A 17,009-nucleotide genomic window follows, 5' to 3' on the forward strand; every position below is an offset into this window, starting at 1 on the left:
CTACTAGCCTTTTTGAAGGGGATATTGAGTAATATGAGCAATAATATCTACATTTATAAAGACATCTCTCTCTTACCAGCTACTGGGCTCACGGCTGTGGACTCACCATTTGTAGAACCCCATTGAATCCTCACTGGAATCTGTGAGGAAAGTGGGGTTTTGTGCCCATTTGAGGAAGAACAAAACTGAAGTAAGAGCATGCACAGCTGGTGTGTAAGGCTGAGATCTGAACATGAGCCAGCCAGCCAGCACCAAGGTCTTGGAGTGATCTATCACCCCTCACCCCTGCATGCATGCACATACGGATCTGTGCAACCTGGACGGAATGTGCTTCATCTCAGCTTTGTGGACTCAGAACACCTAACTTGTGTTACTGTGTGTGGGGGGGTGTTTGTTTGCTTACAAATATCCTCTTTTCAGGGTGAAACCTCTAGCCATGTCCTTTCCACTCCATGGTACTTCTTCTCTCCTGCTTCCTCTTCTGTATCAAATCTGCAGACCAAACCAGTCTAGAACAAGGACTCTGAGTGGGGTGCTCCAAGGGACCTATGACCTGACGCCTGGGGTCCTCGCACCTCCTGGACACTGGCTGCTGCTAGATGAATGGGGTGTCCAGGTGAGGAGGGTGAACCGGCTGCCCCTCTGTGCTTACCCTGGTAGAAGACATCCACACATGGCTGGTCAGCACTGATGGCTTTTAGGACTTTGAGGTAGGAGGGGATGATCCGGATGATGCTCCTGTGATATTCCAGCAGCTTCTGTGCTGTCTCCACTTCTGAGATGCCCTCTGGTATTGTCAGTCGCTTCTGGATGTCCACATCATGGGGCCAGTCAAAAGTGGTATGGTAAATTTCTACAGTGAGGGGGTGGGAGGGAGCATCAGGGTTGTTCATCTGCCTTCAGCCATGGGTCACATGGCAGCATGTGGCGGGAGGTTTGCAGTCCTGGAGAAAGCCTGTGATGACAGGGGATCTGCCCAGCCCCAGCAGTGAAGCCGGCACTTGGGCTCCAGCCCTGCTCTTCTGTTTATTCTCAATAACAAAATGATGAACACAGCCGCACACCAGCACGAGGGGGAGGGCAGATGTGACTCCCCGGGCACAGACTGTATGTGCATAAATCTAGTCACCCACCTACAGGTTCTCACACTCTCCTTGCAAGGACCAGTCTCAAGGTAGGTCTTGGTATTTGCAACCCCAGTTATAGGTGGGAAAACCATCTGTGCTCCATCACACAACCAGCATCCAATACCAGACCTGCCTGTCCCCAATGGCTGACTAAGAGCTGAGTGAGAGGCCAGGGCTGAAATCACTACTGATGCCTCTGGCACCCCATGGGGCAGGAAGGGTGGAGACACCATACCTCCAGTGTTAGGATCAATTCTCTTCCCCAAGTTTCTCTCAATCAGGACCATGTCTGGGGCATTCAGCACAACTAGACAGAGAAGGAGAAGAGAAAAACCAGGCATGTAGACAATACTTGAAGACACTGGGATCTCATGGAACAATGACTTGCTATAAAATGACACTCAAACAACCATCTCCCAATCACCAAACCCAAAGAAAAACAACCTCAGGACAGAAGACAGGCCATACTTTAATGTTCCAACTGTTAATACATCTTACTATCATAAGTAACACTGCAAGAAATATCTCTGTGCATTCTGGATCCTTTCTGAAAGAGAATTTCTAAGGAATAGGATTCCTGGAAAAAAGAAACTAACATAATCCACCGAGTCACCGCCAAGGGCACTAAACTAGCATAATCCAATATAACCCCACTTTTCTTAAGAACTATCCTTGGATACAGTTAGCTTGATGAAGTCTCCTACCATGTTGTCCTACTCTGTGTTTTTTGGTTCAGAGGCCAAAAAAACTCCCTCTCAGATGATGTTTGGAGCTGAGGGGAGGCCCTGGGGAGTCAGCAATACAGAGCAGGGGACCCACTTGTGGAGATGAGGACTGCATCTCTGGAGGGAAGGCTGATGGGGGTACTCACTGACGTGTTTGGGGTTGACCCCAGCACTCTGTATCATCAGAGTCTGCTCCCGAGTTTCTGGGATACCATCCAGAATCCATCCCTAGGCAGAGAATTTAGAAATGTACTTTTGTTGTTGTTAGATTGTTTTTTTGGAATTAGCATAACAGGAAGAGGACATTTTATAAGACCAGAACTTGTAAAAAAAAAAAAAAAAAGAAAAAGAAAAGAAGTGTTTTTGTTAGCTGAATCCCCTTTTTGAGGGATTACTCTATTGTATTTCCTTCCAAATCTTGTATTTAAGATTAAACTCACAACATAAATATTTCTCTTCTGATTTTTCCCCCTCATACATAACAGATACTACAGTATCTACTCATCTCAGCACATCTGTGTACTGTTACCATTTTCATTTTTTTAACTGTTGCAATTTTCAGTGGTTATACAATATTCTATCAAGTAAGCACGTCACACCCTGCAATAAACATTTTAATAGTTCACACTATGAGGAACATCTTTGTGTATATGACTTCCCCTGCCCCCAGCTCTCATATTCTGTATTATTTCTGAAAGGGAGCCTTATAGATTGGTTTCTGGGTCAAACAAAATCCAGTCAGCAAAATAGCTCACTTGGATAGTGCACTTATCATGCTCACCTGTCATGCACACTACCCAGGTGTGGTGGGGACCAATGCATGATAGGTGAGCATGTCTTTGTGTAGCTATCTGAAAAAAAAAAGTCAGTCTGAAGTAGTGAAGCTCTGGTGATATCAAAAAACAAAAACAAAACAAACAAACCAGAACAGGGAGCTAGGTGGTAGTGTACTGGGTTAAGCACACATAGTATGAAGCGCAAGAACTGGTGCAAAGATTCCGGTTCGAGCCCTCCCTAGCTGCAGGGGGTCACTTCGCAAGCGGTGAAGCAGGTCTGCAGGTGTCTGTCTTTCTCTTCTCCTCTCTGTCTTCCCCTCCTCTCTCAATTTCTCTCTGTCCTATCCAACAACGACAGCAGCAGCAACAACAATAACAGCGGCAGCAACAATGGAAAAAAAGATGGCTGCCAGGAGCAGTGGATTCGTAGTGCAGGCACTGAGCCCCAGTGATGACCGTGGAGGCAAATAAATAAATAAATAAGTTAAAAAAAGAAGAGTGGTTCGGGGGGTGGCACAGTGGATAAGGCTTTGGACTCTCAAGCATGAAGTCCTGAGTTCAATCCCCGGCAGCACATGTACCAGAGTGATGTCTGGTTATTTCTCTCTCTCTCTCCTATCATTTCTCATGAATAAATAAATAAAATCTTTTTTTAAAAAAAATAGAGAATTAAAAAAAAAACCAAAAAACCCTGAACTCTATTTTTCTTAAGAACAGTTCCTGAACAGAGTATTATGGGTACTATGAGTTCAAGTTTCTGTTTTGTATTGAACTTGCAAGGCTGACATCTCTTAGCACTGAATTCTCAGTATAGCTAGGAAGTTAGTTTAGATTTGTTTTTATTGACTCTATATCCAACTGTGTAAGTGACACATGGTAGACACTATGTGAAAATACTGAAAAGGGGAGTCAGGCTGTAGTGCAGCGGGCTAAGCGCAGGTGGCGCAAAGCACAAAGACCGGCATAAGGATCCAGGTTCGAACCCCGGCTCCCCACCTGCAGGGGAGTCGCTTCACAGGCGGTGAAGCAGGTCTGCAGGTGTCTGTCTTTCTCTCCTCCTCTCTGTCTTCCCCTCCCTCTCTCCATTTCTCTCTGTCCTATCCAACAACAACAACAACAATAATAAATACAACAATAAAACAACAAGGGCAACAAAAGGGAAAAATAAATAAAATAAATATATATATAAAAAGAAAATACTGAAAAGATGAAAGAATAATGCAATCTCTGATAACACTGCTGACCACACTAGGCAGATTTTTGAGTCATCTCCTTCTAGGTTTCCATACAGACAACTTTCTTGGCAGGGAAAAGTATTTATACTATACATAGTGTTTGATAGTCTGCTCTTTTCACATGGCTGAGACATGTCTTGAACATTTTCCCATGTTAAAAAATAAAACATTCTCTTTCCTAGAAGTGTTCACAGCTGCCAGGCATTGTATGGGGTTGCTCACATAAGTATCAACAAATCTATATTGTTCATTTTGTTTCATTCCAGTGTTTCACCAGTGTTTTTTAACATGGTACATAGAACATACTCAAAAGAAATTGCTAAAAGTTGATGGCTTCTTTTGTGATTTTCTCAACATTGTGAGACACCACCCTATATTACTGCCACAACACAGGTCACCTGTTTTTATGTATTGTCACCAGCACCAGGCATTACCTTGGGGACTATCTGCAGAGCAGACCAATGTGCATTTCTTCTATCATTACTAAGGTTCAATCTTTTCTCTTGTGTTTATTGACTATTTGAGTTTTTGTCTTTTCCAGAATGTCTACTCACTCTATTTATCCACATTCCTCTTGGGGGGGGGGAAGGTTTGTATCATTTTATTTATTTACAAGAGACCTTTATATACCAAAAACATTAACTCACTTGGCAAACACTAGTGTGCAGTTCCCACAAGGTTGCCATTATCTCCCCTAGTTTGGCTTGGCCTTTTCATTCTATGAACAGTGTTGTTTTAACACATATTTTGACAAAGTAAGTTAGTGCTTTCCTTTTTTGGATTCTGGCATTGTGAATGTTTAGAAACCCTCTCCACTGGGGAAAAAGTGATGAATTCATGTGCATTTCAATTGTGTTCTCTTCCTATATCACTCTTTCTAAAAATTATTTATTTATTGGATAGAGACAGAGAGAATCAAGAAGGAAGGGGGAAGATAGGGAGAGAGACAGAAAGACACCTGTAGCCCTGCTTCACCACTTGTGAAGCTTCCTTCCGGCAGATGGGACTGGGGATTTGAACTTGGGCGCTTGTGCACTTAACATGTACATTCAACCAGGTGTGCCACCACTCGATAACCCCTATTTTACCCTTTACACTACAATTTTTTAGAGAGCCACACATTTTTCTTTGAAAATGTGAAGCTGTGGCTTATTTCATAATGGCTCACCAACACTGTCCCAACAACTCTTACGAAACAGTCTGTCTTCACCTCTCTGAAATTCACATTTTACCACAGTTAAATGCTGATATGATGTTGACCCTAGTATTTTTCTTCCCATATTCCTTCTTTCTTTCTTTCTTTCTTTCTTTCTTTCTTTCTTTCTTTCTTTCTTTCTTTCTTTCTTTTTCTTCTCTCTTTCCTTCCTTCCTTTCTTTCCTTCCTTCTTTCTTTCCTCCCTCTACTTCTTTCTTACTTTCCTTCCTTCCTCCTTCCTTTCTTTCTTTTTTCTTTCTTTCTTTCTTTCTTTCCTCCCTCTACTTCTTTCCTTCCTTCCTCCTTCCTTCCTTCCTTTTTTCTTTTTCTTTCCTTCTTTCCTTCCTTTCCTCCCTCTCTTTCTTTCTTTCTTTCTTTCTTTTTTTCTTTCTTTCTTTCTTCTTTCTTTTTTCTTTTTCCAGAGCACTGCTCAGCTCTGGCTTATAGGTGGTGTGGGGTGGACCAAATCTGGGACTTCAGAGCCCCAGCATGAGAAGTCTTTTTGCATAACCACTATGCCATCTACCTTTACCCCACAAATTCTTGTATCATCCTCATACTGCTTAAATTATTGTTGTCTTACAATCTTTTGTTGTATCTAATCAGAGATGTTCACGCATTATTTTTCCCAAAGTTTATCTTTCCAGATAAGCAGCAGAATATTTTGTCAAGTTTTGAAACAGAAATCCTACTAAGATTGTGAAACACTAGATTCATAGAATAATTTATAAGTAATTTATAATATTAAATCAGTACATTATCTTCCCACTTGCCAAGTTGCTTTTTAATTTTTTTACTGGGGAGTTAATGGCCAAGCTGCTTTTTTTTTATGTCCCTCAGCAATATATATATATAATTTATTTGTTAATGAGAAAGATAGGATGAGAGAAAGAACCAGACATTACTCTGGTGCATGTGCTGCTGGGGATTGAACTCAGGACCTCATGCTTGAGGGTCCAGTGCTCTATCCACTATGCCACCTCCTGGACCACTCCCTCAGCAATATTCATATTAAAAAATTCCCTTCCTGGGCGGGGGTAGACAGCATAATGGTTATGCGAAGAGACCCTCATGCCTGAGGCTCCAAAGTCTCAGGTTCAATCTCCCATAAAACAGAGCTGAGCGCTGCTCTGGTGAAAAAAAATTCCCTTCCTCTCTTCCTCCCTCCCTCCCACCCTTCCCTTCCCTCCTTCCCCCCTGATAGAGACAAGAGAAAGAGAGTGAAAGAGACCACAGCAACAAAATTTCCCTCAAGGGAGTGGGAGCCAGGCTCAAACCTGGGTGGCACAGCTAGCAAAGCAACACACTACTAAAGCAAGCTATTTTGCTGGCCCCACATTAAACAATTTCTAAAGTCCTTCAAAAATCTATGAGTTTTACACACAATTTGCTTTCATCTTAAAGTGCAGATAAATGAGGTAAAGTGAGCTTTGGAAGAGTGAAATAAAGCAGCACATTGTTTCAGGTCTCCATTCATTGGTGAGAAAATCCAGGTAACCATACACCAAAAGTTGACGTAGAGGTTTCTGACAGTGGTCCCCAAAAAGAAACTCCCCACCACCACCACCCACCCACACACACTTGTCAAAGGCCGTCTCTTCATTATGAGAATCTGTCTGCTTTAGGGTCATATAATGACTGGGTGGGGTGAAGTCAAACTCAAATCATGGTGACTCATAACCCCTGATTGATAGAACACAGTGTGGGTGAGGGCACGAAGGGTCTTCCTTACAATGGAGAGAGAGAGTGTGTGTGTGAGAGAGAGATCATGTATTTCTTCAGTAATAAAATAGTCATCTCCCAAAAATCTCAGCTGAATAGTTGCCACGCCCCACTCAAATCCAGAATGATGGGTCTGACAGGGTCAGCACCCAGGAAAACTCTCTTCAAGGAAGAAGAATTCTGGGAGTGGGTCTTGGCATCCTGAGCAGATCTAAATTGGAAACTCTTATTATTGTTTTCATTATGTACATGGTAATGATGCTGTGTAATCGGGGACAAACAGCCCCTGTTCCCAGATTAGATACAGATGAACAAGAAATGAGGTGGACAAAGTTATGGGTCATCTAATACATAAAGTTTTAGGAAAAATTCTTAGTAATACTCACCTCCTCTTATGAAATATGGTAAAACTCTATGTAAAATACTATCTGCTAAGCCTGTTACTCAGAAATACATCACCCCATGAAGTATGACATTTCTGTAAAACCGCAAGGCCATTACTTTCTGTATTCAGATATTGTTTATGTAAGGCTGAAGGATATATAAACTCTCACTTGCTAAATAAAACTTGAGTTCAGATTCACCCTCCAACAGAGTGTGTTGTATTCTGTTCTCCTCCTGACCCACCAGGTGGTCACCTTCAGAGTTCCCTGATCCTTCCTGCTGCTCCTCCGCCTGAGTGGTCTGTCCCAAATAGTTAAAACAAAAAAGCTAAATAAATTTTTTCTTCTAATTTTTTTATTATTTTCATTTATTATCTTTATTTATCAGATATAGATAGCCAGAAATCAAGAGGGGAGGGAGTGATAGAGGGAGAGAGATAGAGAGACACCTGCAATACTGCTTCACCACTTATAAAGCTCTTGCAGGTGGGGACCTGGGGCTCGAACCTGAGTCCTTGTGTATTGTAACATGCACACTCAACCAAGTGCACCACTGCCTGGCCCCAAAAAGCTAAATAAATATACAGAGGAAATTTACAGAGCAAATAGTGCAGAAAAAAAAAATCAGGTTTGCTTTCATTAATTTCTTAAACCACACAGGAAAACACATGGTCATGAAGGGCCTGGTTTCTAGGACTAATGAAGCAAAAGTGCAGAGAAAAAAAAAAATTAACAGCGTTTTGTTCCCTCAATACCTGTGATAGGCAGGCCAGCACTGGGCTGTGGCTCTTAGAGCAAACATCTCCAGATGTGAGCGGCACCATGGGCACCAGGAACTCTGGCACACAAGAGCTCCCTCATAGTTCTGAAAGCCAAACCCAAATTTCCTGAATTTTAGCTCAATTCCATAGCCACTTTTTTTTTTCTTTATTTAGAGCAGAGCGGGTGGGAGCCCCCTGATAGCTTCTCCTGGTACAGGGAGGGGCCAGCAGTGCCCTTTGAAGCTGAAAGGAGGCTGGAGCTCAGTCTTCACTCAGCTCCAAGAAGGACCTCTGCTTTTAATATTGCATTACTGCAATATTAAATGAGCAATCATTATAATCTCGTCCATAAATTCACAGCTGATATCAGTATGTGGTCCAAAGCTTTTAGAACTGTTCAGGGGAAACAGCTCTCACCGACTCCTTGCTGGAGAAAGCAGAACTTCCAATTACATCGGAAAAGTGCAGCAAAATGAAGAACATCTCCCTAATTAGTCTGGCCTCACTGGTACTTCATTCAGATAAGGATGTGAGTTTTTTTTTTAAAGGAGGTAGGGTGAGCTCTGAGGTGACTCCCAGGCCACCAGTTCTCCAGGTCTGCTCTTTCTGATGAGGATGGGAGGGGCCTGGGGGGGGGGCTAACCACCCAGGTACTAAGCAACAAGGGTCCCAGGGACTCCTAGTATAGTCCCAGATACATTCTGAGGACATTTCACCCCATGCTCTGGTTCATGTCTGCCCCTGTCCATCCACCTAGAAAGGAAAGACACAGTGACTGAGATCTCTGTGCCCAGCAATGCAATCATGCACCATCCTCAAGATGGAAGTCCTGGGCCTGGGCTCAGAAAAGTCCCTTGCAGCTATGGAAGCTGTGTGCAACCACCTAGTTGCAAAACAGACTATAATTTTAAGGGGAAATATCAATGTGTGTGTGTGTGTGTGTGTGTGTGTGTGTGTGTGTGTGTGTGTGTGTGTGTGTGTGTGTGTGTGTTTTATAATGTGGCACCTGGGAGTACACTCAGAGTCTCATGCATACTTGATATCTGAGTGACCTCTCTAGTTTTATATATATTTTTTGTAATTCTATACTCTTAAGAAAGAGAAAGAGGGAGAGCAGAGAATAAGACATACACATGCACTGTTCCACCACCCATGAAAGTCTCCTGGTGCTTTCCATGGTACTTCCACATTGTTCTGGAGTTAGAACCCAGGGTCCCTATGTATGGTTAAGTGTATACTTTACCCACTAAATTATTACCTGGTCCCAAAACAGCAATTGTAGTTGTGAACAAGCTAGTGGTTACAAATTCTGGCAAAGCCCAAAGTTATAAATTAGTAAACAGCACCCAGTCCTTGCTCTGGTGGGAGCCCAGGACATTCAGAACTACCCTGCCTCCCTAGGTTTGGGGGTTTGACTTCGAGGTGTGGCTGAATGAGGAGATATCCATCAGCCCCTAATTAGAATACATTATCCATCTTCCTGACACTTCAGTGAGATGTCTGCCCCACTCTAGAGGTGGAGCTTTGTTCGGAGCAGGTTAATTGATATTCTGATGCCTCCACTCACCATACCCCCGTGGCTTGGTTCTGTTTTATCACACATCAAAAAGGCCGTATGCTCAGGGCACTCCATGCAACAGCACAGAGCTGGAGGTCTGCACAGCTGCAAGGGGTACAGTATCACAGGAGAGACAAGCACCGAGCAGATGTCACAGAAAAAAAAAAAAAAAGAAGAAGAAGAAGAAGAAAAGCAGCCATTCAGCCAAGGGAACATGGTGAGGCCCAGCAGAGCTCGGCCTGACATGGAGCAGCAATCCTGCTCGAGTGCCCTCCTGACTATTATTAAAGTACAATTAGCAACTTCCCATGATTAGACTCCTATTCTCTGCATCCTCTGCCTTTTTGGTGATCTACCCCTTATCCTCTCCCCTCTCTTCCAAAGACCACAAAGTGTGCTCCTCTGGGTCTGCCCAGGATACCCCTGACTCAGCTTTCAGCTCCGTTCGAGTTCTCTGCAGCCCAGTGCTGCTGATTCCTCACAGTTCCTAGCAGACAATCTGGCACTGACAGTTTGGATTCAATAAATCAGATCCATTCATCTCTAAGTAGGAACCAGGTAGAGTTTCACAAGATGCCCCAAAAGTCCACCAGAGATCCCTTATTTTTCCAATGAACTATCATATGGTTTCCCAATATATAAAAGAGAATAAAGTGAGGTATTTTACAAGTCAGAAAGGAAATGCATCTTAAGGGATGATGTTTGGGAAACTAGAGTGTTCTGCAAGCCATCAGAGAGATCATCTGATGGCCATGGGAGAGCTGACATCAAGTTGCCTTTGACAACTACTTTGTGCCTCAGCCACTATACATAACCAGTCTTCAGCTATTTTGTTTTAAACTTCAAAAAAATAAATAAATCTTAGCTTGCATATAGCCTTGTCTACTCTATTAAGCCATTCCAAAAGATGACTAGCAAACTTTTTATTTCAAAGCTGAATCTCAAGCCATAAGCAACACCTTCTGGTAGAGTAGGTAGGTCACCCTTAAACGTGGGCCTCTCCACTGACTCTGCCACCACAATACGGCACATCTAGGGTTTGGCCTAGCCTTTTGGGGACACAACCTCATAATAAATAATATAATCAGATAAGGCCAAAATATGCAGAAATGCTTTTCTTTTTTAAAATATTTATTTATTTTATTTTAGGATAAAGAGAAATTGAGAGAGGGAAGGGAGATGAAAGAGAAAGTGAGACACCTATAGCACAGCCTCACCGCTCATGAAGCTTCTTCCCTTGTGCAGGTAGGGAGTGGGGGTTCAAACCTGAGCTCTTGCACATAGTAACATGTGCACTCAACCAGGTGTACTGCCACCTGGCCCCCAAGAGTGCTTTTTCTACATAGCCATCAGTGTCAAATCCCACCCTTGCTAGTCAATGACACAAGTGTGGCATTTCTTTCTTTCTTTCTTCCTTTCTTTCTTTCTTTCTTCTTTTTAATTTATTCCCTTTTGTTTTCCTTGTTGTTTTATTGTTATAGTTATTATTGTGGTCATTGATGTTGGATAGGACAGAGAGAAATGGAGAGAGGAGGGGAAGAGAGAGGGGGAAAGAAAGACGAGACACCTGCAGACCTGCTTCACCGCCTGTGAAGCAACTCCCCTATAGGTGGGGAGCTGGGGGCTCGAACCGGGTTCCTTACACCGGTCCTTGAGCTTTACACCACCTGCGTTTAACCTGCTGTGCTACCGCCCGACTCCCTCAAGTGTGGCATTTCTACACAAACATAGAGAGCCAGGAACTTTGTATTCCTAAGTCAGCAGGTTAAAAACCAGTGTGATTTCCAAGGTGTTCAGACTTGGTAAAAGGCAGAAGGACATGTTCCAGAGGTTTTTTTTTTTTTAATATTTATTTTATTTATTTATTTATTCCCTTTTGTTGCCCTTATTGTTTTATTGTTGTAGTTATTATTGTTGTTGTCGTTGTTGGATAGGGCAGAGAGAAATGGAGAGAGGAGGGGAAGACAGAGAGGAGGAGAGAAAGACAGACACCTGCAGACCTGCTTCACCGCCTGTGAAGCGACTCCCCTGCAGGTGGGGAGCCGGGTTCGAACCGGGATCCTTATGCCGGTCCTTGTGCTTTGCGTAGCCACCTGTGCTTAACCCGCTGCGCTACAGCCCGACTCCCCAGTTCCAAAGGTTTTTGTTGTTAATTCTCAAAGAGATAAAAATATAATTTAAAGTTACATTCAATGGCCTGGGGCGGGGGTAGATAGCGTAATGGTCATGCAAAGAGACTCTCATGCCTGAGGCTCCAAACTCCAAAGTTCGATTCCCTTGCACCAACCATAAACCAGAGCCGAGTAGTGCTCTGGTTAAAAATAAAAATAAAAAATAAAGAGGGAGTCAGGCAGCAGCGCAGCGGGTTAAACGCAGGTGGTGCAAAGCGCAAGGACTGGCGTAAGGATCCTGGTTCAAGCCCCCGGCTCCCCACTTGCAAGGGAGTTGCTTCACAGGCGATGAAGCAGGTCTGCAGGTGTCTATCTTTCTCTCCCCCTCTCTGTCTTCCCTTCCTCTCTTCATTTCTCTCTGTCCTATCCAACAACAATGACATCAATGACAACAATAAAACAAGGGCAACAAAAGGGAACAAATAAATCTAAAAAAGAAAGAAAGAAATAGAAACAGTTAAAATTTCTTTTTTTTTTTTAAAAAAAAGGGGGGTCTGTGACACCCTTAAAATTGCTCCAGTGAATAAAGTACAGCTTGAAGACCACATTGTTTTGTCCCCAATGTAACAATCTCACCTCACCCCAGAATTCACAGATTCACACTAAGTTCAGGTTCTACCATGAAGGCTCTGGTTGAAAGTGGAAATAAATAAATAAATAAATAAATAAATAAATAAATAAAGGAAAATCCAACAACATTCACTTAAAGGAGGCCATTTCTTTCAAACGCTTCTGATAAGTGTATCTGTGATACAGACCCATGAGTTCAGAAACTAGGTTAACCCTACAAGGTGTCAGTTGATGGTGGTGGAGAAAAGCAAAGATTTGGGGACCAGTTTGTACCACCTCTGTGTGACTTCCAGTCATGTCCCCACTCTGGGCCATGTTCTCTTTGTTTGAACTGTGGAATCAAAGATGACTCTCTCGTTGTTGGAATTACATATAGACAAACAAACAAGCATAGTAGCAATAAGAAAAAGTCCAAGATGAATTAACTAGTTTCATCACTGTGATTCTGAGAAAGAACAGTTCTGTTCTTTTTCTCTACTTACTTTCAAGGCAGGTTCCTATTTAAATCACTAGAACTTCATAGGAAGAGTTCATCTGTGGTGAACATAACACAGATCAACCATGTTAATTAAAAAAAATTTTATAACTACAACAATAAAACAACAAGGGCAATACAAGGGAATAAATAAATTTTTAATTAGAGATTCAATACTGATATACATAATTACATGTCAACAGGGGTATAATTCCACACCTGTTCCCTCCACCAGAGTTCTGAATCCCAAGTCCCTCCATTGCAAACTGCCTCAGTTCTCCCAAGGCTGCAGACATGGTTAACTGTCATCTCTACAACTGTCTATATTTGTACATAATTGTCCCCTTTTTCTTCCAGGTCCAATCCTCTTCCTCCTCCAAGACACATATACCCTATTACTATATCCAAATATCTTTGATGCACATCAGAAGTTTATATAATGTTAAAACTCAATGTTGCTGCAATAAACAAATAGATACCTATGTATCCCACCCATTTAAAAAAATGGTAATCTTGTGGAAAGAGGAGTAGCTGACATTCCAGATATGAACTTAGGAAAATTAGCTGAATAAAGAAGATGTAGAAGAATCACGTTCCAAAAAAAAGGGTGGGGAAAATCAGGGTAAGGAGATAGCAAAATGTTTATTCAGAAGACTCTCATGGCTGAGCTCTGAGGTTACAGGTTCAATTCCCAGCACCATAGCCAGAGCTATGAAAAGAAAAACAAAGCAAATACATAATCAAACAAAAACAAGAGCTGCATGAGCTAAGCTACGACACTCACTCCAGAATGCTGGTCTACTTCCTGGAGCTTGGCCAAGAGACCCTCTCTGCTCCTTGGGAAACTTGGTCAGGAGCATCAGGTCTCCTAGTTTGGCCAAGCACAAGGGAACACATAACTATGCTGTCAGAATAATTAAGGCTTTCAAATAGGAAGATCTAGAGTTCATTCACTCACTCACTCACTCACCATCTGGCGTTTTATCATTCATTCACCTGGGCATTTATCCATCATGTGTGCATGACCCAGTGGTGCTTCCATATTGGAAATTAAAAAGTATTTATGCTGGGTGTTGGGGCTGGATGGAGGGCTGTCATAGTGTATTTAATTATCCCTAACTCTGTAACTGAGGGCTCTTTCCACAACTGACCACTTGACTTGCAAAGGTACTAGATATTACCTGTAAAGCAAGAGGGTTGGGCCAGGTGATTTCTAAGGAAGTGACAGGTAAGATTTAGGGTCTAATAAAAACATTTTGGGGGTGAATTGAAAGACTTAATAATTATACAGGAGACTAGGCATCAACCAGGATGATAACAAAGAGTATTTGCCTCTAACAGTCTTTTTTTTTAAACATATTTTATTTATTTTGGATAGAAACAGAAATTGAGAGGGAAAGGGGAGATAAATAGAGAAACACCCACAACTGCAATATACTTCTTTACCACTAATGAAGTTTCCCTTCCTGCAGGTGGGGATGGGGGCTTGAACTCAGGTCCTTATACATTGTAATGGGTCTAGTCAACCAGGTGTGCTACAGCTTGGCCTCCAAACAGTACTTTTTTTTTTTTTTTTTTTTTTTTTTTAGTGGGGGGGATGGTCTACAGTCAACAGTAAAATAGTCGTTGGTACATTTGTAACATTTCTCAGTTTTCCACATAATACTCTAACCCCCACCTAGGCACTCCTCTGCCATCATGTTCCAGGACTTGAACACTTCCCCCAAGCCTACTCTGGTGCAGTACCCCAAAATCCAGCCTAAGTTCTGTTTCATGTTTTCTCCTCTGTTCTTATTTTTCAGCTTTTGTCTATGAGGGCGATCATCCCATATTCATCCTTCTTTTTCTGGCTTATCTCAGTTAACATGAGTCCTTCAATATTCTAGGCATTAAAAAAAATTTTTTTTTTAATTTATTTTCCCTTTTGTTGCCCTTGTTGTTTTCTTATTGTTGTTGTAGTTATTATTGTTGTTGTTATTGATGTTCTCATTGTTAAGATAAGACAGAGAGAAATGGAGAGAGGAGGGGAAGACAGAGAGGAGGAGAGAAAGATAGACACCTGCAGATCTGCTTCACCGCCTGTGAAGCGACTCCCCTACAGGTGGGGAGCCAGGGGCTCGAACCGGGATCCTTGAGCTGGTCCTTGCACTTTGCACCATGTGCGCTTAACACGCTGTGACATCGCCCGGCTCCCTATCCTAGGCATTTTTTTAAAAAGACATCTTACCTTATTTTGGTGTCATTCAGTCTAATTCTCTAACCATAACTTCTGAATCAATGGAAGGAAGGGAGACCCTCATGGGGCAGTGGGGCTCCAGATGCTTGGGAAGAAGCTGACAATTTCCCTGGGCCTTCAGATCTAGGTCAACAGTTAAAGTGATTCTGAAAATTTTTTAGTATACCTAGAAAATCAAGCTCTAGGTTCTCATTTGGGGGTTCTAATGAAGCTCCTGTCTCATTGTCAGATGCTTCAATGTCTCTACTCCTACACTGGACTCGAAATGACTTCTCAGATGCATCACTCTTCTCTTTCAAGGGCTCTGATTCAGGCCCAGCTCCAACCACATTTTCTGCTCTAGGAAAAATCCAAGTCAGTCACTGAAAATGAGCACCTGAGAAGGTCCATCATGCCTTCAGAGCATGTGGATTCCAGTGTAGATGTCAGCGAATGCCAGTCTCCATGAATTATAGACCTACAGGTGTACTCACATTTGCTCTTATACACTAACCAGGGCTTAATTATAATTCATAGTACAGGCAGTCAGTATGTTCATAGCTACAACTAGGGCAGTGACTGTGTTACAGGGCACAGTTTAACTTCAATCACATGTAGCCTGGGAGGTTGCAAGGGCAATGGACCTACCAGCACAAGGTCCTAAGCTCAACCAGAACATGCCAAAGTCTCTCCCTCCTCCTCTCCCTCCTCCTCTCCCTCTCCCGCTCTCTCTCCCTCTCCCTCTCCCTCTCTCCTCTATGTAAATCTTTAAAATAAACTTCAGCCACTCTAGCTCCCACAAATTGGAGGGAGAGAGGTTCATTGTCTCTTCAGCTCCCCATTGTCGTCATGCTTTGACAGCTAGCTGGCAAAACAACTCAGAAACTATAATGGGTCTGAGGCACATTGCCCTTAGCTCTGTATTGCTACTGGTGGGTGCTTCCGGCTCCAAGGCCTTTGCTGGCCTCTGGCCCAGTATCTGGGATATGCTGCTCTGGGTGATCTGGTTGTTGGTGGTGGGTGGTTCCAAATTCAAGTTTGATCCCTCTTCCAACATTACCAACACTCTCTGGGGTGTTTAAGGCCAAACACAGTTGTTCAAATATGAGACTCGCTGTCTGTCTGTCTTTGGGCACCTAGTTTTCTTGCCCATCTTCAGCCAGAGGGGAGCAGAGACATGTCACATGAATGAGCTGCCCGCAGAACATGCAAGGTACAGTTGCTTCTGTGCTGACAGGTGGGTCCTACAACACACCAGGCAATCAAGGGTTCTCCTCATCAACTGTGAACAGAAATACCCACAGTTAAGAACAGACAGTGGTGTGCTCACCAGACTTCAGCCAGCACTGGGCCAGGCCTCCAGAGCCCTGCCTAGTAGTGACGCCTGCCGTAAGTTTTCTGAGTAGAGTTCAGGCCTCCCCTCTGATGCCCTGCAATCCTAACCGCATTTGTATTAGAGGAACACATAGCCCCGGGCCTCAGCAGAGCTGTGGATCAATAAAACTGCGCTCCTCAGAGGATGCAAGTGACATCTATAAACCCGCGAGTGTCAAAACAATGGCAAGAAAATCCTATGTTCCTGCTGTCAGTGGATGAAAGGCAGGTAATTAATGCCAGCCCAATGACACCGCAAGGAGAAATAAAACAAACAGCTGGTGGTTCTGCCGACCAGAATCGGGCTTCTCCACCCCGTTAGCATTTCCACTATAAAATACTGACTCACATTATGAGCAGGGAAACATAAATCTGCAGCCAAAACAGGAAGAAGAAAAAAGAGGAGGAAAAAAAGACTCTAGAAACCTGTCAAGTAAATTTTAAACTTTGGGTTCCATGCTCAGAAGTATGCCACATTGCTCCTCCTTTATTGTGAAATAACTGAGTCTCCATGACATTACATGAGATTTAAAAAGTGAGCTTGGGAACCAGAGTAGACTTCCGCATTGTGTCTATAGGAAACACTTCACACCCCAGTACTGTTTTCTGGGGGCTGGGAGCATGACCCAGCTTCTAATGTTCACTGGTGACCTGCCTGATTTAAAAATTTGGGGCCACATGGTCAGAGTTCAGCAGACTCAGAGTTTTTTTTTTTTTTTTTT

The 17,009-nt window shown here is 42.9% G+C and overlaps 1 protein-coding gene across 3 annotated transcripts in view; it reads right to left on the bottom strand.

The window, feature by feature from the left end:
* AK8 (adenylate kinase 8) overlaps positions 1-17,009 on the bottom strand; it is a 180,191-nt gene that overhangs the window by 114,726 nt on the left and 48,456 nt on the right. For all 3 annotated transcript variants that reach the window (XM_060200450.1, XM_007527888.2, XM_060200451.1), the window contains exons 6-8: positions 1,999-2,080; positions 1,363-1,434; positions 653-853 (exon numbers count right to left, since the gene is read on the bottom strand). In XM_060200450.1, coding sequence (XP_060056433.1) covers positions 653-853; positions 1,363-1,434; positions 1,999-2,080 — 355 coding nt within the window. The remainder of the gene's footprint in view (positions 1-652; positions 854-1,362; positions 1,435-1,998; positions 2,081-17,009) is intronic.

This window comes from Erinaceus europaeus, chromosome 10 (genome assembly GCF_950295315.1).
Source record: "Erinaceus europaeus chromosome 10, mEriEur2.1, whole genome shotgun sequence".
In the NCBI taxonomy this organism is placed as follows: domain Eukaryota; kingdom Metazoa; phylum Chordata; class Mammalia; order Eulipotyphla; family Erinaceidae; genus Erinaceus; species Erinaceus europaeus.